Here is a 24185-nt window from a genome sequence, read left to right as displayed (position 1 = left end):
CCGTGGCCATTATTTTTGTTTTTTTACTGCACTGTATTAAGCCTGCCTTTCTACTTTCTTCTTTAACTTTCCTTAGTAATTGTTCCAAGCATTTGTTGTTTTCTGCTAGTAGTATGAAGTCACCTACAGATCTTACATTGTTGATATTCCTTCTCCAGTCTTCACTCCACCTTCTTCCGAATCTAAATCTGCTCTTTGTATGATGTTTTCTGCATACAAACTGAACTAACAGGTTAATAGAATGCAGTCTTGCCTGACCCCTTTGCCAACTGGGAACCATTCTGTTTCTCCATATTATGTTTTAACTATAGCCTCTCATCCTGAGTACAGTTTTGTCATCAGGACAATCAAACGTATTGGCACTCCCATTTCTTTAAAGATCATTTAATAGCTTTTTGTGATCTATGCAGTCAAAGGCTTTACCACAATTTATAAAGCACATGCTGATTTTCTTCTGGAATTCCCTGAAGCCCTTCATTATCCATCATGTGTTTGTGTTGTGGTTCTTAATGCCTCTTCCTTTCCTGAACCCTGCGCTTACAGTTTCGGGACTCCTGCCCCATATATGGTAGGAGTTTTTGCTGGAGAATTTTGACCATAACTCTGTTTGCGCAGGAAGTCAATGCAATGGTTCTGTAGTAACGGCAATCTTTTGTGTCAGCTTTTTTGTGGATGGGAATGTATATTGATAGTTTCCAATCTGTTGGATTAGCACAATATAATCAAATGAGAGCATAATGGCAGTGTTAAGATTGTGAAATGAAGCCCAATGCAAGCACCCTTCACCAATCACTCATAGTTCTGGAGAAACAAAGGAGTAGTGATGTAAGGCTCAGTTAACTGGTTAAAAACCCCAGGTAGAATGCTTTTAAAGTGGCCTTTACATCACTCCCACCTGTCTGAATCTGTCACTAGACAGTAGCTGAAGCAGATATGTACACAGTCATTTGCTTAATCACATGTAAAAAGTTAATTATCATTTCCAAAAGAGTGGGCAGACAAACCTTTGAATATTCAAAAAATGCAGGTTCTGTTTTAAGATAGTAGCCATAGCACTGGAAGGGACTCCAAGGACTTATGTATCATAAATAACTGATGAGAGGTAAACAGTCACAGACAAAAAGAAAGCTGAAGTCTAGCTTAAAAAAATTGGGGAGGAATTGCCCTCTTGCTCCCATTTCTTCTGCAATTTCATTTGCTTTAACAACAACAGAGACTCAATTGGCAGGCAGTATTATGAGCCCACGCAACCAGAACTAAGACTTTTTCTCCCCTTCTACTTTTAAAGCAGATTTTGCACAGTTCTGAATCAAAGGCAGTGAAAAAACCCAAAGTCCATATGTTCTTTCTGATGAGACACAATCAGCCTGGATTCCCACCCAGCCACCCAACCCTCACAGTCTTGTGAATACCTCCCACTCTCCTTGTGACTTGGGAACTGGTGCACTGGCAGAGGAACTGAAAGAGGTTACAGGGCTCAAGAAAGTGGAAGAAAGGGCTGCTCTCACCGTGTACACATCTTCTTGGTGTGTTCAGAGATCACCCCACATTGCTAGAGAGAAAGGGATACACAGCATAAACAAACAACAAAAAGGAAAATTCTATCCAGGGTTCAAAGGATGACATGAGAAGGCTAACATCTACTCTGCAAAATGTGTTACCACTAATGTTCAGAGTGGCTTGAGGGAACTGCAAGAGTACTTTGAGAAATTAAATGAAATGTTCCTGTGAACCTAAGAGGAGGCTGCCTATCTGATCTCTGCATGAGTCATTGTTCCAGGTTGCCTTTTCTCAATCTGGAATTGCACTCAGACAGGTGACTTGGGGAGAAACACAGTGGATGAGCTCACCTGTTGGTGAGTAATTCTTACTCCTATACATTCTAAAAATAAGCCTTTGGGGGGGTGTAAAGTGCACTTTAGCTACCAGAAATTGGGGAACACTGCTTCAATTACAGGTGGAAGAATTCCCAACAGTACAATTACACTTGCTAGAGAAAAGACAAATGTTTAGTGACTCCAATTCTAACCAGGAGGGGGATGCAGCAAGAGAAGAAAGAAAAATTACCAGGTATTTTGAGCCAATATAGTCTAACTGGGAATGGAAAACCTGGTAGGTGGATCATGTCAGGTCAAGAGGGGCTAGGAATGGCATTAGCTGGGATGTGGAAAGCACCAACAAAGAGGAATGCTAGTGCCCAAAGCAACACAGGTCAGACGGACATGCAAAAAGACAAGAGTAATTTTCCTTCATAGTCTTATCACCTCTCCAAGAAGAGACTACAAGAAAACCTGAAACAACGAAGGGCTCGGAAGCCATTTTAATCAGGCCAGTTAATCACACTCTAACATGTATCACCACATGCTCAGAAAAAAACTCAGTGAGGAACTCACCGTAGTGAGTAAAGTACGAAGCTCCTCGGGGCCAAGTGTTTCATAGTTTATTCCAGCAGAGTTGTTGTACTATAAAGGAGAACACATAGAGAGACCAAGGTATTTTAGGTGATGCATAAAATCAGAGCAATTGTTTTCTGGAACCAAATCTTCAAGAATGATATTCTTGAAAGCTATGACACTCTTGACAGACCTTGAAAGTCTACTGAGATCCTAGTGATCAGCTGTAAAAGACCTTGAGGTTCCAGAAGAGGGACACAAAAGGTCACAAAGTGTAATGCTGAGATAGACTCACCTTAAATGGGTCTGGATTACCACTCAGCTCCCCTGGTGATGAGGGGAAAAAAAGAGAGAATGGATATAAATGGGGGTACATGTGGCCTCCACTCTACCACAGAACTCATAAAAACACATACCAAGAAAGTCTGTTTTGTTCTTAAATGCAAACCTATATATTCCATGTGGCCATCTGAGCATCGGACTACAACCAGGGCAATCTCAAAATCTGACAACAAAAAAAGCCATATTTTGCTCTTGGCACAAAAAAACAAAAATAAAAACAGAACAATAGCTGCTAACTGCTATGTCTCAAAGCAATCCTCACCTATATTCCCATACAACAAATAAGGGCATTTCAGTCACCATTCTGGTGAGCCCATTAGGTCCCATATGAATCAGTCAAATGCCAGTATTTCTTCTTCAACTTCTTTCTCATTATCTGACAGAGCAAATCCACCTGTCCTTGATCCATCTAGAAGTACTGAAAAAACACTCTTTCATTTTCTGATGAAAACACTGGTTGTATTTTTCACTGAAATCTGTAGGCCTCATATACTTTAGCTTTCTCAAAGAAAAGCTGAAATTCTTGCAAACTGACAAAACTATGTATTGCACAACTGACATTCACAACCCAAGCTTTCTATTTTTGCATTCCTTTTTGCACATTCTAAAAACAAACTCCTGTACAATGCTGGGGTGTATTAATGTACAGTGACACAAATGTTAGTGAACCAAAAAAAATAATAAAAATGAAGAGCCCAACTACAGAGCAGAAAGGGCTTCTCTACTGCATCTCTGCATGATTTGCTGCCCTGGCCTTGCCTCATTCAAGAAGCAGGGATTTCTGCATCAATTGTAGTTAGATTAGTCATTCCCAGTGCAGAGCCTCAGAAATTTAGGGGCTCTACAGACCACCCCTTTTCGTGCCAGATTGAGGCCAAGGCAATTGCACGCTGTGGCCCTGATTTGGCCTTTCCAGGGCGCGAAAAGGAGCCACAAAAAGTAGCTTCTTTTTGTGCCCTGGAAAGAGTGTCATAGCCACATTGCTGTGGCTTGGCAGTGCTCCTTCGGCACTGCACCATATGGACACAGCGCCGGAGGAGTGCTAGGACGCCACACATTGTGTGCAGCGGTGCACAGCATCATGGTGCTGTGGGGGAGGAGTTGGGTGTGCATCATCTGGACTTAATGGTCAGTTTGAAGAGGGCCTAACTCACTCAAAAAGAACTGACTGAAAATCTGGGTGCTGAGAGAGCCTGTGAAGCTTCCTGTGAAATACTGCTTGGTTTGTAATCTAGACATCTAGAAAGTGAGGACAACAAATGAGGAATTCTCCTACAACAGACTCACCATTTTTATGTTTCAGGGACTTGGATCTTCGAGGTGAATTGGGATTCTGAAACAAGAGGTAAAGAGAAAAACAGTCAGTTTTCAAAAGTAAATCCCAGGTACCCAGCTCTTAATACTACCCTTATATGGAGTCATGTCCAACCCAATACCCCCACACCACAACATATCATAATCAACACTTCAGGTGTACTGTCTAGCAGTAAAAGGAAGGAGGACACCTCCTGCTACTTCAGGTTGGGCAAATATTGGGGACAGACAGTAGCACTGGCACCCTGGGGGACCTTAGAGGATCACATTAGTCTGCCAAAAAAGTCAATTTTTGCCCCCAGTGCCCTCTAAGGAGTTTGGTGGCCATTGTGCCATGGAATTTTGCCCCAGGCATTTTGGGTCCAGGAGGGCCCTTTTTTTAACAACAGAAGTGACTCAGTAGAAATGTATCTCAGGGAAACCCCCAAACATGGAGACATTGCTCTACACACCCTAGAAGGCATTTTGGGAAAATCTGGGAGCAAAAATAGGTGGGGGTCTAGAGGCCACAGAAACAGCCTCAGGAGAATGCACTTCTGTGGCACATAGAAGTATGCTGATAAAACCTTCCTGCAAAAAAGATCCAGGCGAAAGTCTGACTCTAAACTCAGATTGGTAATTCCACCTACAGTAAACCCATGAAGCCAGAAGAACTTACATAAGATTGACTCATAATTCAGAAACTGTTTCAATGAGGCTACTCTAAATGGGATTAAGAATTGGATTTAAGATCCAAAATCCAAGGTGGAGCACTCCAAATAAGGACTTCTGTTTGAACATGCTGGTCTCTATAAGCATATTTCTGTGTATGTGAAACCTTCCCCTTTGCTTTTTCTGTACTAGCAGCACTAAAAAGAAATGAACTCATGTGAGGCAAGCCACATACTGAAAGATGCAAGTGTCAGCTGAGTACTCTATGTATGCTTGAAGACTGCACTTTATGCACCTGTGTATTCAGTAAAAGTTCAAGCTATAATAAATATGTCAATCACAATGATGTCACACAACTCTTTCATTATTTTATAAGAACTCCAGAATCACTAAACCAGTTCTTGATACTAAAATCTTCCTCCAATTGAGTCATTTCAGAACTTCGCAAGACAAGTCCAGCAGATAGGACAAGATCATGAAAGCTGAACAAAACCAGTTTCTTCACAGGTAAAAGTGATGTCCATGTTGAGTTTCCCCTGATGCCAACTACTCTTTGCTTTTGAAAAACAAAATTATAAAAGCACATCTTGATCAACCATACCCATTTTAAAAAAAAAGTTCTTACCTTATCTGATTTTCTCTTCTTTGCTACAAAGGAGAAAAAGGAGAGCTGTTTTGATGTACCACCACCAGAATAAAGCCTCCACCCACTCCCTAGCTTGAGAGCCAAGTATGATAGATCTGTCAGTCATTCTGCCTAGAATTCCAGCTTTGGGAGCCAAGTGTTCTGAGCTGATGCCTAGCTAGCTAGTGGCTAGCTGAGTTTCGATGGTAGGATTGAACTGTTTGGGAACCCTTTACTTCTCTCCTTTCCCTGTGTGGGAAAAGGAAGGAGGGAAAAAGGTGGCTGTTCTTGGTGATTACATTTCCAAACCCACCAGGCTCAAACCCACTCATTCCATCTAAAGATCAGCACCAGTTTCTAATAAAGTAATCAGTTGGCAAGGGTATGAGAAAAGCCCTGTGGAAACAGACTACAGGTCTATCTAAAGCATTCTCTTCAGACTAGATGACCAAATTCTAATGAAAAGCCTCCAGGTGAGACATAAGAACAACAACAGCGCCTTCACTTTCACATTTTGCACCAACTGTAAACATGGTACTGGAGGTAACACTTAGGTCTCCTGAGTAGCAGCCACTGATACCATATCCTTCAAACATGAGTTCTAATTCCAGAAAGAGACTTATGTTGGTAATAGCTGTTCCTATTAGCCTTCACATGACTCCAGGCATATATATACCTCTATTTCCCTCAGTTTGCAATCCTTGCCTTGGACGTACCTTTCTTCTCAGATCCATATGACCAGTCATTATCATTTATATCATCGTTATCTTCTTGGTCACTCTCGGATTTATTCATGTTGTTACTACTTGCTATCCTATAGGAACAGGACAAGAGGAATCATTAATAGGAGAACAGTGTGCAGTTGAGGGATGAGAGTTTGAGCAGAGAAGTGGTTTTCAAATCACAAAATGCCTAGTCATGGTGGACGACATCTCTGAAAATGAGCTTTTAAGGAAATGGTAGAGTTGGGGGAGAGGAAACAGTTTAAAAAAACAACAACAGATTTTTAAAAATTTAAACCAGGCCTTTTGCATCAATGTTTTAATTTTAAAAACTGAATCCTGTTTATTATATTGATACTGTGAAACATTATTTTACATGTTAGAAAGCTTGAGCAATCGTATTTTAATGCTCTCTAACATTAATAATCCAAAGTTATTAGCTTCTGGTTTGATTTACATCTTTCAAAAAATCACCAATTTTTACTGCTTATTATTCCTATTAAATCAGATTATATGTAGACTATACATAATAAAACATACTTTGGCGGGGTACAGACCACCCAAAAAGTGGCGCTTTGTTTTACCGTGCGAGGAAGCCGCAGCGGACAAGCCGTGCGGCTTCCTCGTGTGGCAAAAAGAACCCGCTAAAAGCAGATTCTTTCTGTGGCGCCATTGTGACACTGCTGTGCGTCAATGGCACACTCATGACGTCACAAAGGGGTGCTAAGCGTCCGTCGTGTCAAAATGGCAGCGCCTGTGTATACAGGGTGCCGCAATTTTGACGCCCTCGTCACGTGCTAGGGGTGAGACACGTATGGGCAGTGTGCCCTCAGCCAACCCCAGCACGTGACAAGGGTGCCCTATAGGCCCGTCTGTCCAGGGCCAAAGATACTGGTCTAATAATGAATAACTGCTAATAAACTGTTAAAGTTAAACTGTTAAAGTTAAAAGGTCATTGTTGTTCCAGCAAGAGGGCTAGAAAATAGTAATAATGGCCAGACTTAAAAAGAATAATCAATTAAAAGAAATCAAGAGTATTGTAGGGTTTTTCTTAACCAGCCAACCCTTGAAAGTGATGCTTTCTTCAATAAAGCATAGCTTCAAGGGAGTTCTGGGGGTGTCCTATGGCATATTTTCAGTTCCCATAAGGCAGTAATGAAGGCAGAAAAATGTGGCAAGCACTCTCTAGAATAGTAGTTCTGAATCTTTGGATTTCAACTCCAAAAAATCCTGACCATGACCTACTAAACCGAAGGTTGGGAATATCCTCTCAAATATACTAAAAAGACGATATGAAAAAAACTTATTCAAGGTAAAAAATTGAAACTTCTTGTATTAGTATTAAATGTGATGCTGCAGGTAGAGTTAAATATAAGTCAAGAAACTTGCAGTGTGGGCTGGTGGAATTTCATGATATATTTTAGCACTGATTGTTATAAAGTGTTTAAAGTGCTCTGCATGAAATCTCTTAGCAATGCTTTCAACACTGAAAGCACTGTTAAGAGATGTCATGCAGCAATTGTCCACATCACAAATGATGGGGGGCAGGGAGAGAAAAGGAGAGGAAGATAACAGTAAATCATTTGGATTTGGAAAAATCATGATCACAAATGTTGATCTGAGTCACACATATGTCTGAAGCCTGTTGCATAAGCATAAAATTTGGTTCAGGGTTCAAAGTTTGCATTCCAAGAACCTCTACTTTCTTGATGAATCAATAAATAAAATGCCAGCTTTTAAAGCATCAAGACTGATCTTGAAAATGTCTAGGCAAACCCTATGGACATCTAAATAAGAGTGAGTCAAGATGGGCGGGGGAGGTAGAAGCCAACACAGGTAAGCAGGGAGTTCCATCTATCAGTGGCTAGGTCTTCATGGCCTTTTATAGTTCTATCATGATTTGCAGAAAGAAAAATAATAACACAGATATTACATTTACCAGCACGAAGAGTTTTTGATAGCCTGTTGCTATTTTGGAAACCCAAAAGCTGTCTAAAATATTTTGCATTTATACTGGCTCTTGGAAATCCTATCCTAGCCCTGTTCATTTTTGAAAGTTGTGACTTGCTTTCCACTCTCTCTCCAGTCCTCACCTCCGATTAGCGATGCGGCTGCTGTTCCTGCCCATACCAAGGCACTTCTCCAAATGTGGAGCAAAGCGGGAGGCAGCAATGCTTCGGCTGCAGTTTGGGCAAACACACTCCTTGTTCTTCCACTGGTTATAGACCTGGCCAAAGATATCCAGCCCTGGCTGATCTACAATTTCTACAGGCAAATTAGGGAAGAAAGAGAGGATCTCTTAGTAGGAGGAGAGGACAGGGAAAGATATGCACATTCAAGGAAGTCAAAGTGGCCACTGGTAAATACTACTCTGCACCTGCTGCAAAAACACACTGTGCATACAGGGTGGTGAACAAAGAGATTGCACACCTTGTCTGCACAAGTTCCTTGGTTATCAACATATCAAAGAATGAAAAGGGCTTCTCCCTTCCTCTCTGCAACCTGCCAAGTCAAGTTGCCTGTGGTCCTGGTGAGCTTCTGCATCCCCTCCATCACATAACCTAAGCTTCTGTAAGTTGAACTATCTGAAGCTACCTCTTCAGGAGGTACAGTTTTTTGCAGTGAACCTGTTCTTTGCATTTGCCACACTATAGCTTATGTGCTCTGGATTCAAACATTCATTTTGAAAGACAGGGCATCAGGTCGAATGCAAAAGTAAGCTACAGCAGGCAAGAGAAAATAACCTGTTTTTAAAGGGATAATCCTGAATTAAAAGCTAAGACCAGATAGCCCCTGTTTTTTCCTAAGGCTTTTTTCTGGGGAAAAAAACTAAACAAATGGATTATGGAATATTTTCTTTTGGAATGAGGAATAAAATGTTTAACACAAGCTGTTCACATATTTACTGCCCCAAAATCATTCTCTAAAAAGTGTGTAAGGAAATTTTTAAAACAAGACTATATACAGCAGGGTTTTCCAAACTTTAGTTCCCAGACATTTTGGACTTCAGGTCCCAGAATTCCTGATTGTTGGCCAAGCTGGCTTGGGCTTCTGGGAGTTAAGTATCCAAAACACCTGAAGGACCAAAGTTTGAGGAATCATTGATATATAGTATCAGAGCTCTACAATTCATGGTCTTTGCTTCCTTTACTTAGAGCCAAAACAATCCAGCTCAAAATTCCTGGCTTGGAGATGTGGTGTACACACTGCATGTGCCCTGAAGCTGCCGGGCTGTTAACACATGGGCTGGCTTAACGGCATTCTGGCAGCAAAGCATTTACATGCTGCAGGAGCGCCATAAAGCTGCGGTGGGGAGGGAACAACCAGCTTTTTGCCAGCTCAAAAATGCTGCTTCTTTTTGGGCTGGCAAAAAGGTAAATTGGAGCCACAGTGTGCGGTTGCTGCAGCCCCAACTTGGCTCTCCTAGGGGTGGCTTCAAGCTGTTCCTTCAGGATGGTCTGTTTTGCCCCTTAGTTCATTTTACAGAAATGAGAGCATTATGTTGGCTTGATAATATGGAAAACTACTGGAGATAAAATCATTTTTCTGTTTTACTAATGTTGATGTGTTGTTTTTATTTTTGTTGTTTGCCTGCTCTTCAAATTGGCACAACAAAAATTCGGAACACTGTAGTTTGATTTGTAATAAAAACCTCTTTGAAAAGTTCAATTTGTAATGATTTTCTGATGAAAAGTACTTTTAATGTATCAAACACGATAATTTGAGGACAAACAAAATTATATACAATGAATTTTATATTCCTTAAGTAACAAAATTACTTTCAATTTGTAAAGAGGTTTTTAAAATATTGCATTTTTTTATTTTTCTGAAAAATGTCTAGTCTTTTCAGAAAAAAAATTCAGGGAAAATTGGGCTTGTACCATGTCTTCAAAATTTCCAGAAAGCAGTCAGTGGTTACAAATGCAGACTTACCAAAGTCCTTCATACTATCAGGGTCTGTGTCATCCAGAAAGAAGTAGCCACATTTGACAGCCCGGTGTACTTCAAAACACAAGCCCAAGCAAGCATCTTCAATCAAGTCTGAGTAAATATCATGAGCCACAGCCTAGAAAGCAAGAAGACCAAAAAAGGTAGTGGCATAAAGATATTTCACAAAAAAGACTAGTAGAGTACAAGAGAAAGACTCCACAGGGGCCAATATTCCATCCCAGGGCTGAAGCCCAGAATCATATCTCAGTCCAGAACTCAAAATGTAAATAGTAGTGAGCTATTACAGTGGGCCCTTGTTATCTGCTGGGGTTTGGTTCCAGGCCCCCCTGTGGATAACAAAATCGTGGATGCCCAAGTCCTACTAAATACAATGGCACAGCAAAATGGTGTCCCTCATGTAAAATGGAAAAAACAAGGTTTGCTATTTGGAATTTATACTTTTTTAAAAAAATATTCTTAAACCGTGGATGCTTGAATCCATGGATAAAAAATCCATGGATAAGAAGGGCTGATTGTAATTGGCACAAATGCATCCTACTGAAATAAAGGGTTGCATCAGCTGTGTTTCCTCCAATTACTCTGGCTCTCGGTAACACAGAAAGCACCCACCATTAATTGGCTGTCCAGACTTCAACTACTTTCTTTTGTCATCACAATGCAAATCTGAATTTTTGAATGCATATCAAAGCCTGTTTTGATCACATCTATCAATGAATGTACCAACCCATTTATTTATTTAAAAATATTTCTACATTGCCTGTTATATCCAGGCAGCATACACAAAAACCCACATAAAAACATCATGGCTGGAACAAAGTACAATATAACATGATTAGAAGGGTACTGGTAGTGTGGAACCAGAAGTCTAATTGATTTGTCCTTCTCTTCCTCTTTCTTCTTACAAACCAGTGCTGTGCAATGTTATTATCAGGTAAGAAGCACAAGATCCATTTCAGAGGCTATGGTTGAGAAAGGGGGAGGCAAGGAGAGAACAGGATATGCATGTTAATGACACCAGAAGTTTGCTGTAGTTACTAGTAACTCTGGACTGTGATTTGATCTACAAGAAAGTGAAACTTTACAAATCTCTGAGATTATAAAGGTACAAATCTCAGGAGAAAAAGGGTAAAAGAACAGAAAGGATTAATTAAAGATGAATAGGCCTAATAGAAAGAGGAGTGAAAAATACCAATTTTGGGCTAAGGCAACCAAAAAATAAACAAATACATAAAAATTGAAAGAAGGAGCTTGGGTAGGGGCTATAGTGTGAATATTTGAGTCTACATGATCTCTTGCTTGGGTGGCACTAAGAGCTAATATATCCATGAATGATTTCTTCACTGCAGACAAAGAAAGTATTACACTTCACTTTAAACTCTGTATTAACAAAACCCTCTTATTTCAAATGTCACACTAGTAACACCATAGCACAAAGAAAAGGCTCTAGGATAAAGGGTTGCCCTGTCTGATCCTAACGCTAAACCTTGCTCCCAAGATTACAGGTCCTCTAAGCAAAGGTGTTCATGGACCTGTCCATTTCAGCCTGGTTTTGCTGGCACTGTTCCTTCAAAATCTTTGCAAGAAGTTTTTCTTTCCAGAGAGGTGACTTACCTCCAACTTGCTGTTATCCAGGCCCGACAAAGTCATTTCCTCCATTTTCATTTGCAAAAGCTAACGGAGAAGATGCTGAGAATGCAACATAGCAGAGGCCAGGCTCAAATGGGAAGGGTTCCCCCTATGTGAGGACAGAGAAAAGGACACAATGATTTGCATGGAAACTTTCTTTCCAAGTGGAGGATGAGCAACTTTCCCGTCTTCCTATGAATCATCATCATCATCATCATCATCATCATCATCATCATCTATTAAGTGTTTTTAAGTACTCACCAGGTTCTATACTTGTTTAAAACACATCTAATTTTACTGCTCTCTTGCCCAGAAACCTGTCAGCTCTTTAAAGAATGGAACAGGGTTAAGAACAGAGCTGTGTATTATGAGGGAGTACAAGACAGTAACTAGAATGTGGTAAGGGGTGCTTAATTCAGCCTCCTAAGTATCTCAGTGTTACATTAAAAATCCAACCATCCACACAAATTTCTGACCCTTGCGCTTGTAGCAGGGACAACTATCAAAATCTCAGGTGCTAGATTGCTTTATGAAAAAGCTTACTCAACTGTGTGTCAGTGGGGTAACAATGGCAAACCTGCCATTACGAGCACAACAAAAACACATTCTGCAAAACAGCAGGTATTAGCAAAGAGAAAGTTAAACCAATTTGCATGATTTTTCTAGGTCACAGAAGCCAAACTTACCTTGATGCAGAATTTATTATTCTGACCAAGAGTATTCATGTCAACTTGTGACAAAGGCTATCAATGGCTACTATCCATGATGGCTATATATTACCTAAAGAATAAAAGGCAATATGACTCTGAATACCAGTTGCTGGGAAACCCAAACGGGAGGGTGCTATTGCACACATCTGCTCATGGGCTTCCCATTGGCTGCTATGGGAACAGAGTGCCAGACTAGATTGGCCTTTGGTCTGGTTTAACAAGACTCTTCTTAGGTTCTTATGACAGGTCAGCCTGTGCTCATCACAGGCAGTCAACAGCTTTGTCACTAAGCTGATAGTAGGAGAGAACATTAGTTAAACTTAGGACCAAAGGCACTGGACCGTCCAGTTCCTTCCTCTGAATATATGTTGGTCTAAGTGAGAACACAACCCAGCAACCAAATTTCACCTACAAAAGCACCACTGGCTTGCATACCTGCCCAATTTCTTAACATTACATTTCTAGGTGCAGTACTCACTGCTGTCACTGTAAATTCATAAGGAGACACAAGAACACATGAAGAAAAACTAAAGTGTATTTCCCAACATCTTCAATGGACCAGGATTCTAGAAGAGTCTATAAAGAAGAAAGCAAATTAACTGACACGAAATACCAGTGTATCTGTACTTAGAAATGGCAGCACTGCATTAACAGATTGGGCATATGCAAAATGAATGCAGTAAACATGAAGAAAACAATCTGACAGATTAGAGCAATCCAATCTGCCAAATATAGGAAAGACCAAGGAGGAGAAAAAGCAAAAATCTGAAAATAGACAAAGAGTTTGTTGTGGGGTCCACTGCCTTTCTACCCACCACCCTAAAAGGCAAGACTGTCTATCTGCCTGTTCCTTTAGAAGTATACACCCCCTTCCACAGATGCTACAAACAACAAGGAGAAGAAACAGCTCTTCAGAAGGGTTTATAAAAGAGAGAAAAAAGGAGTGGTCCCCTCATCTCACAGTGATAATCCACCCAGAAGGCACAGTCAATCTCTTTTTAATTTGTACCATGTTGGACCCTCCAAAAACTGTAGCATAGTTAGTTCCAAGATCTAGGAATATCTGCTGACTCACTCGCACTTTTGCTGAAAATATCCAGGCCCTAAAGGGAAAATGCAGTCTATGTCAATACAAATGAATTCAGGAAAGCAGCAATATTCAAAGAAGAGTGCTTCAATATGTACCCTCTGCAAAAACAGTACTATATCAGTACTGGCTTTGGCTAAAAGGAAGTTCCCAGCTTATCTACATTTCAATTATGGTGGAGAAGAAAGAGAAGTCACATTAACAAGTCCTTATCCATTTTTAGATGGAAAACTGTGTTGAGATATTTAGTCCAGCTGAACAGCTACAGACTGAGTTCCTCAGTCTTTACATCAAGCTCTTGAGTGAGGTGGAGAACATATACACAAAATATACACAAAAAGAACTAACTGATTTGAAATATCCCAAAGTCTAACAAACAAATAAGTGTAGCTCAAAAGCTGGCTTCCTGCATTTGTGTGTCCACTTATTTTTTAAAAGAAAAAAAGAAACCTTTTCAATTTATTCTACCCTTGGAGTCAGGCTGGTGTTATCTACTGTTTTCGGGTATGTGTGTCTTCCCCAAACCAAATGTTGTACTAGGACCAGAGTCACTCAAAATGAGGCACCAACAATAATAAAATACAGCTCTCTCCCTCCTTCACTTCTCTGCAGGTTTGGTTTTTTTTTAAAAAAAAAGAATACTGGCTTCTAAAAATCTGCAATCTTTTCTCTGCACTGGGAAAAGGAAAATAAGGGGGGGGGGGGAGGGACAAACATTCTGCCAATGCTGAATATACTAATAAAACACATACCACTTTGTACCCCCATCCTAATTCCAAGTCTAGATAGGAAAGCAGGCAAAACTCATTTCCCATGACAACTGTGGCTGGGAATCCAAAACAAGCAAGTAGATTACTAATGTTCCAGGTTTTTAAAATAAATTATGATATCCCTTGTCTTTTCCAGATTTGGCATAGCTTGTTGCAGGGTGGATTTCCATTTGGAGCAGGGAACAAGGACTACAGCACCTAATGAGGCAAAGTAAATTATGGAAAGCAATGGATTGTGTTTTAATACAACAGTGGGAAGGAAAAAATCCAGTTTACAAAGGATGGGCCCAGCTTGTAACTATGGCCAATGACTTGGGGCTCTTTCAGCTCCCTATTGTTGGAGGAAGGATTCCTTCAACACCAGACACAGACTTCATTAGCCTAACAAAGGGCAAAGAAACCCCAGACAGTATGGGATCCCTCTGTACATCCAAGGCCTTCCCACAGCTAGCCATCTGGAATCAGACCAATACACTCACCCTATTCCCATGTCTAGACCCAGTTGCCAAAAAAAGGAGGGGGGAGACAGAGTAGTGGTGGTCTCAGTTGTAAGCAGAACTGGCTTCTGATTAGGAAAATGCTTCGCCACATCTGCAGGATCACAGCAGGAAGATTAGCAGTTCACTCCTTAGGTTTTTAAAGTTCCCCAGTCTATTTTATCTCCTCCCAATCCCTGTCCATAGGCTTACAAACAGTAGTGGATTTAATAGGCTTTATTAATTTGCATTGATATTTAAGTAGCTTTTACCAGACTGGAGCACACTCCAAATCCTGGCTGTGAGGTTGACTACTTTTTCCTATAGCTTTCCATGACCACTGCTACCTCCTCTAAGTAAACTACAGAACTCTCCCCTCCACCATGCCTCTCAACCAACACCCTTGTACCATGCACTCCTTAATCTGCTCCCTGACTCACCGGCGCTTATCTCATCCCACAAAGCTGTTCTTCCTCTCGCCACCTTCTTGCTTTTTTGCTCCACCAATCCAGTGCTCTTCTCCAACATTCATTCCTCCACCACTGCAAACCCTCCATATTAACTCAAATCCATCAGCATAAAAAGCATTAATATCTTCCTTAAACATTTTCTTCCCAAGCCACAGAAACAATTCCTCAGACTTCGAGTCCAACTGATGCTTAAACTGATGCCATCACCCTAACCCCTCCCTTGTATATAGAGGTTGCTCAACAGAAAAGAAAATATACTCTAGACCTGCTCAGAGGGACCCCTGCCTTTATTCCACACATTACAGAGCAGCAGTGCCAGTAGAAACATGTTCTGGGGCTGAGCATTTTCAAAATCATACCCAAGTGGTAGTGGGGGAAGAGGAGAGAAGGCATTCTCCTGAAAAAAACACCATAAAATATGTAAGAGATTCAGCCTATCTTAGTGCTTCTGAAAATAGGGGGAAATTGTACTTAACTGTGAACTGTCTGATTCACACTGGAAGAACTTTCCTGAGATTAGACCACAACTTGTTGGCTAGAGAAATTAGGAGTTGTAGTTCAACACAACATCATATAATGCATCATACAACATCCTGAAAATGATTTGAAGGCACATAATATCAAGAACAAACCTTTCTTACCCTTTCTTCTCCCCTACCAGGAATTTGTTTCCTCCATTCCCACCATACCAAACCATCTTTACACTTTTTAACCCCTCTCCTGGTCCCCAACTGAGCACCCATGAACCAGTCAAAGGAGTCCATTTCCTTGTCCAGTCCCCTTAATTCAGTCATACCCTCACAGTTTTGAATGTAAGCCTTATTAATGGCTGCTTATTCACTAGCTTTCTCTTCTTTCCAGGCTTTACTTCTAGACTTTCTCCATTTCTTTACTTTGCAATTTCTTCCTTCAAACGTGTAGCTGCTTCCCAGTTTTTCCTCTTCACCAGCCCCACCCTTTCTCTGATAACCACCCCGCCTTTTCTGTTCTCTATAATTTTGCCCCCTTTAAAACTGGAATGGGAAACCTGGCTCTCCAGAATTTTTTGCCTACAAATCTCATTTTCACCATTCAGCATGGGCAATGGTAAGAGATGGTGAAAGTTGTAGTTCAAAGTATCAAAGATTTTAGAGGGCCACAGTTTTCCAATCCCGGCTATTTAAAAAAATCCAGCCCACAGAGCAATTTACCTAACACATCCTACACCTAACCTCTTCACCAGGAAAGCCAAGATCAGTTCCATTACCTTTCCCTACCTGTTTATTCAGATATGGCTTCCTCAAACCCAGCATCTGTTTTGCAACAGCAGCCTATTATTAATTCTTCCTCAGCTTCACATTTATATCTCACCTTTTCTTTAAGGGTTCAAAGTGGTAGCCATGGCTCCTCTTTCTCCTGCTTTATTTTCACAACCACCACCCAAAAGATCACTCAATAAATTCCACAGATCAGTGGAGATTTCAACCTAAATCTCCGAAGTATAAGGCCAACACTTTATCCACTACACCAATACTGGCTATTCCAGCAGATACCCTGGAAACAGAGTTGGGAACTGTGGGACAAGAAAGGAACTTTTCCAAACTCTACCTGGAAGGCTATAAGCAGGAGATAAGGAGGGAAGAAATCCTGTTCCCCACTGTGATTGGTATTCAGAGTTATGCTGCCTTTGAACATGGAACTACAATCAAAACTACAACAGTCCATTTATCTGCTAAATTTATAATCCATTCTCCTTTCAATAATTTATGGGGTTGTGGTGTAGATGGTACTAGCCCCAAAGTTGACTAATAATCTTCATGGCGGAGTGGGAATTTTATCCCGAGTTTCCCAAATCTGGCATTCTATCTATCACCATCCCATGGTGACTCTCCATCCATGCACCTACCATGAATGTCCTCTATCCCAGTGTTTCCCAAACTTTGGTCTTCCAGATGTTTTGGACTTCAACTCCCAGAAGCCCTAGTCATTTGGGACAACAGTCAGGAATTCTGGGAGCTATTGGCTAAAACATTTGGAGAACCAAAGTTCGGGGAAAACTGCTTTAGAGGGACATGAAAGAGTTAAGTGGCTGAATCAGACCAAAGGTCTATGCAGCCTACCACTCTGAGCCAACAGGATCTAGTCAAATGATTCTGGGGACCTCACAAACAGGGCCGGAGGAGAGCCTAAATACACTAAAAGGCTCCAGATCCCTTCTGGTCTTGGAAGATAAGCAAGGTCAGCCCTGGTTAGATGGGAGACCACCAACAAATACTAGGTGCTGTAGGCTGCATTTCAGAGGAAGAAACTGGCAAGTCCACCTCTGAGGATTCCTTGACCAAGAAAACCCTGTGAAATCTATGGGGTCCCCCTAAGTCAGAGGTTCCCAAACTGTGCTCTTTAAGGGATTCTGGCCTTCAGCTCCCAGAATCCCAGACTCTTGGCCAACATGGCTGTGGCTTTTGGGAGCTGAAGTCCAAAATATCTTAAAGAGCAATTTGGGGACCACTGCCCTAAGTCAACAGGTGATCTGAATTCATATACACACACACAAATACCTAAAGCTACCAGATCCTTCCAGTCTGAACCTCGAAGCAGGATCAGCCCTGGTTAGTACTTAGATGGGAGACCACTAACAAATACCAGATGCTGTAGTCTGTATTTCAGAGGAAGAAACTGGCAAAACCACCTCTGAGGATTCCTTGCCTAAGAAAACCCTATTAAATCCATAGGGTTGCCATAAGTCAACAAGCATACTGAATACCTAACCACCAGATCCTATCTCATCTTGGAAACTAAGCTTGGTTAGTACTTGGATGGAGGCCACCAACAACTCCCAAGGTCACCCTGTACTGAAGGCTGTATTTCAGAGGAAGGAACTAGCAAAGCCACCTCTGAGGATTCTTGACTAAGAAAACCCTCTGAAATCCATAGGGTTGCCCTAAATCAACAGGCGACTTGAAGGAACGTTGTTGTTTTTCAACAGCAATCATTCTTCACGAGAAGCAAGTCCTTTCTTATTTATGGCGACATTAAGGCAAAACTATCCTGGCGTTTTCTTAGTAAGCTTTGTTCAGAGGAAGTTTGCCATTGCTTTCCCTCGAGACTGAGAGTGTGTGACTTACTCAAGATCACCCAGTGCGTTTCCATGACTGAACCAGGGTTCGAACCTTGGTCTCCAGAGTCATAGTCTAAGGCTGAAACCACTACACCACGCTGGCTGAAAACCCTATGAAATACAGTACAAGTCGACAGGTGACTTGAAGCCACAGAGAGAGAGACTCGACTGCTTCCTCCCCTCAGCATCGCAGAGTGTGTCCCTGAGCATGGAGGCTCCAGTATGGTTCCTTGATGCTCCTCCCAGGATTTGTCAAACCTGCTTTGAGAAAGAGCAAAATAAATGGGTCCTCCGCACTGGCCAGCATGCTGTAGTGGTTTGAGTACTGGACTAGGACACTGGAAGTTGTTGTTGTGTGCCTTCAAGTTGTTTCTGACTTATGGTGACCCTATCATGGGGCTTTCTTAGCAAATTTCTTCAGAGGGGGCTTGCCATTGCCATCCACTGAGGCTGAGTTGAGATTCGAACCCTGGTCTCCAGAGACCTATTCCAACGTTCAGACCACTACACCATGCTGAATCTGGGACACTGGGAGACCAGGAATCAAATCCTGCTCATCCATGTAAACTCTCTGGGTGACCTCAGACAAGTCACACACTCTCAGCCTCAGAGGCTAGCCATAATAAACCTTCTCTGAAGAAACCTGCAAAGAAAATGCCATGATGGGTTCCCCTTGGGGCCTCCATAAACTGGAAAGGACTTGAAGGCCCACAACAACAAGCAAACTGAAGTATTCCCCTATTTTGCCCTATTTCCACCCATACTTAAGAGATTAAACTAACATCCTATAGGACTGTCATCCTAAACACACTGCAGAAATCATCCACTCTGAGACCACTTTAACTGCCCTGGCTCAGTGCTAGAGAATCCTGGGAACTGTAGTTTGATCTGGCACTAGGGCTCTCTTTCTGACAGAGCAGGCTAAAGGTCTCACAAACACTACAACTCCCAGGATTCCCTAGCACTGAGCAGGAGGGCAATCTTGGATTATTTCTGTAGTGTGTTTGGGACGTGAGCCAGGGCACTTATAGTGGTCTCAAAATGGATTACAGTTGGCCCTTCTTATACACTGATTTTTAATACACAGATTCAAGCATCCACGGTTTGAAAATGCTCCAAAAAAGTATAAACTTCAAATATCAAACCTTGATTTTCCATTTTTCATCAGGGACACCATTTTGCCATGTCATTATATTTAATGGGACTTGAGCATCCATGCATTTTGTTATCGAGAGGGGATCTTGGAACCAAACCCCAGTGGATAACAAGGGTCCACTGTGTGTTTCGAACTTAGGTTGTGTTTCATCCTTGGGTGGATGCCATTAAGTAGCACTGGGTGATCTTGTGGCACATTTGAGCCTCACTGAAATTATGAGAGATCTTGTAGCATGCAGGCGCTGTCCTAGACTTCAGTCTCCTTCCTCAGATGCATTTTGTATTATTATTATTATTATCATTATTATGTAGAGATACTGTATTATTATTATTATTTAGGGAGATCTTGTAGCACCTTTGAGACTGACTGAAAGCAAGAAGTTGGAGGGATAAGCTTTCCTAGACTTCAGTCTCCTTCCTCAGATCCATTTGGTATTATTATTATTATTAAGAGAGATCTTGTAGCACCTTTTGATACTTCTCAGATTTGTTATTATTATTATTATTATTATTATTATCATTATTAAGTAGAGGGATCTTGTAGCACTGCAGGAGCTTTCCTAGACTTCAGCCTACTTCCTCAGATGCATTTGCTATGATGATGATGATGATGATGATGATGTAGAGAGACCTTGCAGCAGCAGCAGCAGCACCTCTGAGACTCACCGAAAGGAAGCAGTGGGCAGCAGGGACTCCAACTCCCAGAATTCCACAGCCCTGAGTTCGGAAAGAGTTAAAGCGGTGCCAAAGCGGGTTATTGTTTCCCCAGTGTGGACGAAGAAACTTGCCAACGGGTGGGGATCTATATGTCCCTGGAGGCAACAACAAGGCAACCCCCAGAAGGGCAGTTTCGTTCCTCCCTCGCTGGGCTCTTTTGTTTCCCCTCAGGAGCGCCATGATTCCCTCTCATGATGCCTGACTTACCTTCCTGACTTACCCTCCTCAGAGCCGGCCTCCTCCGCCGCCCCGAAGGCAGCCCCTGCCCGCTCGCCCCCCTGGCGATGCGGCCATGCCCCTTCCTGGCCGGGCCCCAGCTCAGCGCAAGGCCCCCGGCGGGAGGAAGGGGCAGAGGGACGGGAGGAGGAAGGATGGGCAGGCGCTGCGGCCTAGCGCCTCCTCCGCCGCCTCCGAAGGGAAAGAGACTGGAGAGCCTTCTTCTTGGGGTATTTATTATTATTGGGCACCTTTGCAATAAGGGCTCAACCGAACATGCTAGGCTCCGGCGAGGAGGGAGGCGACCAATGGCAGAGCGCCTGGGGAAGGGGACGGCCAATGGCTGCGCCGCCTTGCCTCGGTTCAAGGTTGTGTGTGAGGCAGGGAGAGCCTCTCTGAGGAGGAGGAGGATGGTGCTGCTTGAGGGGAATGTGGTGGCTGCAGCCTTGTGGTGCATTGAAAGGCATTGCTGTGTGGTTTGAGCTGCCTCAGCTATGGAAAGACACTGGGTCACACGCTCTCAGCCTCAGAGGATAGGAAAGGCAAACCCTGTCTGAAAAAGCTTGTCAAGAAAACCCTGTGACTCTGGAGATCAGGGTTCGAATCCTGACTCAGCCATGGAAACCCAATAGGTCACACTCTCTCAGCCTCAGAGGATGAAGGAGGCAAACTCTGTCTGAAGAAACTTGACCAGAAAATATTGTGATTCTAGAGACTAGGGTTTGAATCCTGGCTCAGCCATGGAAACTCACTGGGTCACACTCTCTCAGCCTCAGAGGATGGCAAGAGCTAAACTGCTCTGAAGAAACTTGACAAGAAAACCCCGTGACTCTGGAGACCAGGGTTTGAATGCCAGCTCAGCCATGGCCTCAGACATGTCACATTCTCTCAGCCTCAGAGGATAGGAAAGGCAAACCCTGTGACTTTGGAGAGCAGGGTTCAAATCCTGACTCAGTTATGGAAACCCAATGGGTCACGCTCTCTCAGCCTCATAGGATGGCCATGGCAAACCCTGTCTGAAGAAGCTTGTCAAGAAAGCCTGGTTTCTCTGGAGATCAGGGTTCGAATCCCGACTCAGGCTCAAAAAGCCACTGGGTCACGCTCTCTCTGCCTTAGAGGATGGCTGTGGCAAAACCTCTCTGAAGAAACTTAACAAGAAAACCCTGTGACTCAATGCTAGGGAATCCTGGGAGTTGTAGTTGGTTGTGTGGCACCAGAGCGCTCTGACAGAGAAAGCTAAACAGCTCACAAAACTACAATTCTCTAGCATTGAGCCAGGCTAGTTAAAGCAGCATCAAACTAGACTATTTCTGCAGTGTGTTTTGGCACTGAGTGAAAGAAGTTGTAGCGTATGCTTTCATAGACTTGTTCTACTCCTCAGACACAGAAAGACGCGAACACACATTCCTATCAGTGTACACCCAGCATGCTTGTCCGAATCTTAAACATGATGTTATGGTGTGCTATGGGGCAGTGCATCTTAAGGTATGTGGAGGACCAGTAGGGTTTCTCCCCCAGTGTTCATGGGGTCAGTGCCATATTTGTACCCACTGATTACAACTCTCTTTCTTTCTTTCCTGAGAACTTGCCTTGGATCAGCCACTGACAGCTCATAGACCAGTCAACAAACCACTACGCTGAGTAGTGCTGCTGTACAAGGCAATCTGCCAATAGGTTGGGTGTGTCATTTGGTGTAGTCCAAAGCTTTGGTAGACTTGGGCACAGTTCACTCCATGCATCCGAGGAAGTAGACCAAGTCTATGAAAGCATAGGCTACAACTTCTTTTGCACAGTCAGTCTCAAAGGTGATACAAGATCCTTTTGCGTATGGATATCCCAGACTATCACAGCTATGTCTCTGCGTTATACAGGAATGGGTGCTGCCCACCATGGTTTAGCCTTCCCCAACCGATGCTCTTCAAATGTGCTAGAATACAACTCCAAGACATCTGGAGGATACCAGGTTGGCGAAGGCTAAACCATGGTAGGCAACACCTTGTATAATGCGGATATCATAGTTGGGTTAGTCTGGGATATCGATATGCAAAGGGGTCTTGTAGCACCTTTGAGACTGATTGAGCGAAAGAAATTGTAGCCTATCTTTTTGTACACAATCCTATAAAGATACATCTACTCAGAAGATACGTCTCATTTATTTTAATTGTGCTTACTTTCATGTATAGGGCAGAGGCCAGACTATTCCCACATGGACCTTTGGAAATGAATTCGTGATGTGTCCATTTCATGATAATGGAACCGAAGCTGACAAACCCAAGATGGAACAGACAATATGTTAAACACATTTCTGAAGCTCATGTCACCATCCATGGTAACCATACGCACAAAGTTACATCCAACTCCCACTTTTAAGGTCAGTTCTGCCCACCTACCGCTCCTCTCTATTTGTCCCAAGAATACATACCTTTTTCAGTAACAGGATTTCCCACCTCTAGTTCTGATCTGAAATCACGTATTTATTTTCAGTTTGGGCAGAGATATAGTGACACTGATGCTCTGAAAACGAGAAGGCGGTTCTTCTGGGCAACAGTTGCTAGGCAACTTGAGTTTAGAATGATGCTCCTTCAAACAGGACTTAACACAACTGAGAATCAGTCTGACTCTTTCAAGCACATATAAGTTGCAGTTATTCCTTGCGGCCCAAAGCTAAGCAGCATTCATAATAAATCCCAGTGCAGTAGGAATTCAACAGCATTGTTTGGTACATCTCTGTTTCGGATGCCTTTTAACCATTTTATTCATCTAAAATAATAGTCACTTTTCAAACCACAGTCCCAGAACGTTCAGGAACTAAATTTCATTCATTTATTCATTTTATATCTCACCTTTCTCCCAATGTGGGACCCATAGTGGCTTATAACTTAAGTTAAATAAAATATAACTAAAACTATAGTTAGTTTTGTGTGGGTTTTTCAGGCTATGAGGCTGCGTTCTAGAAGAGGAATAAACTTCTAAAACGTGGCTTCGTAGCCTGAAAAACCCACAAAAAACTATGGATGCTGGCCATGAAAGTCTTCGTCTTCACAATATTGTCATTGTCATTGTGTGCCTCAAAGTCATTACTTATGGTGACACTTGACAAGTTTCTTCAGAGGGGGTTTGCCATTGCCTTCCTCTGAGGCTGAGAGAGTCCTGACTTGAACAAAGTCACCCAATGTTTTTTTTTTTATGCTCAAGCAGGGAATCAAACCTTGATCTCCAGAGTCATCATCCAACATTCAAACCAGGATACCAAGCCGGTTCTCTAGCAAAATGAATATATAATATGTATATTTTTAAAAACTATTAAACAAATAATCCATAAAATAGGCTGAAACAGTGAAAAACACAGAACATAGTAAAGCATACAACATACCCATTTAAAAAGCCCACTTTCTACCCCAATCACTTAAAAGTCAAAGCCCTGCTTAAATAAATAGTCTGTGCCTGCTGGTGAAAAAGACCAGAGAAGAAGCCAACTGAGCCTCCCTTGGGAGGAAGTTTCATAGTTTAAGAGCAGCCACCAAGAAGGCCTATGATTTTCCATATATAGGACTGAGAGCTTACCCAAAACCCTAGGATCCTGGGAGGGCACCCACAATTTGTATTCAATGAGGAAATTAATTTAGCATTGAGAAGGCCATTGTAACTCTAGCTGGAACATAAACCGATGTTTATTGGTTCTGACAAATCCAGAGTGCTAAGTATAACTAAGTTTTATTATTTGAACCACAAGAAGGATGTCAACATTCACACGAAGCACTTACACATATGGACACAAACACACATGAAAAGGTGGCCATGGATACTAATTCAAAGATTGCAATGGGCAATGCTTGCCAATTCCAGAAATCAGGCTCCAGTCT

General features: G+C 42.2%; 1 protein-coding gene across 5 annotated transcripts in view; it reads right to left on the bottom strand.

Annotated features, from left to right (window-relative positions):
- ATXN7L3 (ataxin 7 like 3) overlaps nt 1-22765 on the bottom strand; it is a 32889-nt gene extending 10124 nt beyond the window's left edge. Inside the window, exons 1-11 of one of the 5 annotated variants that reach the window (XM_089531964.1) lie at nt 22745-22765; nt 11610-11733; nt 9981-10113; nt 8141-8312; nt 6042-6139; nt 5326-5348; nt 4023-4068; nt 2842-2898; nt 2689-2720; nt 2394-2462; nt 1509-1552 (exon numbers count right to left, since the gene is read on the bottom strand). In XM_089531964.1, the coding sequence (XP_089388090.1) occupies nt 1509-1552; nt 2394-2462; nt 2689-2720; nt 2842-2898; nt 4023-4068; nt 5326-5348; nt 6042-6139; nt 8141-8312; nt 9981-10113; nt 11610-11660 (725 nt within the window). In that variant the 5' untranslated portion in view covers nt 11661-11733; nt 22745-22765. Of the gene's footprint in view, nt 1-1508; nt 1553-2393; nt 2463-2688; nt 2721-2841; nt 2899-4022; nt 4069-5325; nt 5349-6041; nt 6140-8140; nt 8313-9980; nt 10114-11609; nt 11734-12812; nt 12998-20055; nt 20292-20313; nt 20556-22744 lie in introns of those variants that run through there. The other 4 variants (XM_089531961.1, XM_089531962.1, XM_089531963.1 and 1 more) reach the window with 4 other exon arrangements.
- Nucleotides 22766-24185: the final 1420 nt, after the last annotated feature.

Source organism: Sceloporus occidentalis, unplaced genomic scaffold (assembly GCF_023333645.1).
Source record: "Sceloporus occidentalis isolate IW3139 unplaced genomic scaffold, rSceOcc1.0.p SCAF_7, whole genome shotgun sequence".
NCBI lineage: Eukaryota > Metazoa > Chordata > Lepidosauria > Squamata > Phrynosomatidae > Sceloporus > Sceloporus occidentalis.
The sequence above is the reverse complement of the archived record's forward strand: the minus strand, read 5'-3'. Positions and strand labels throughout refer to the sequence as shown.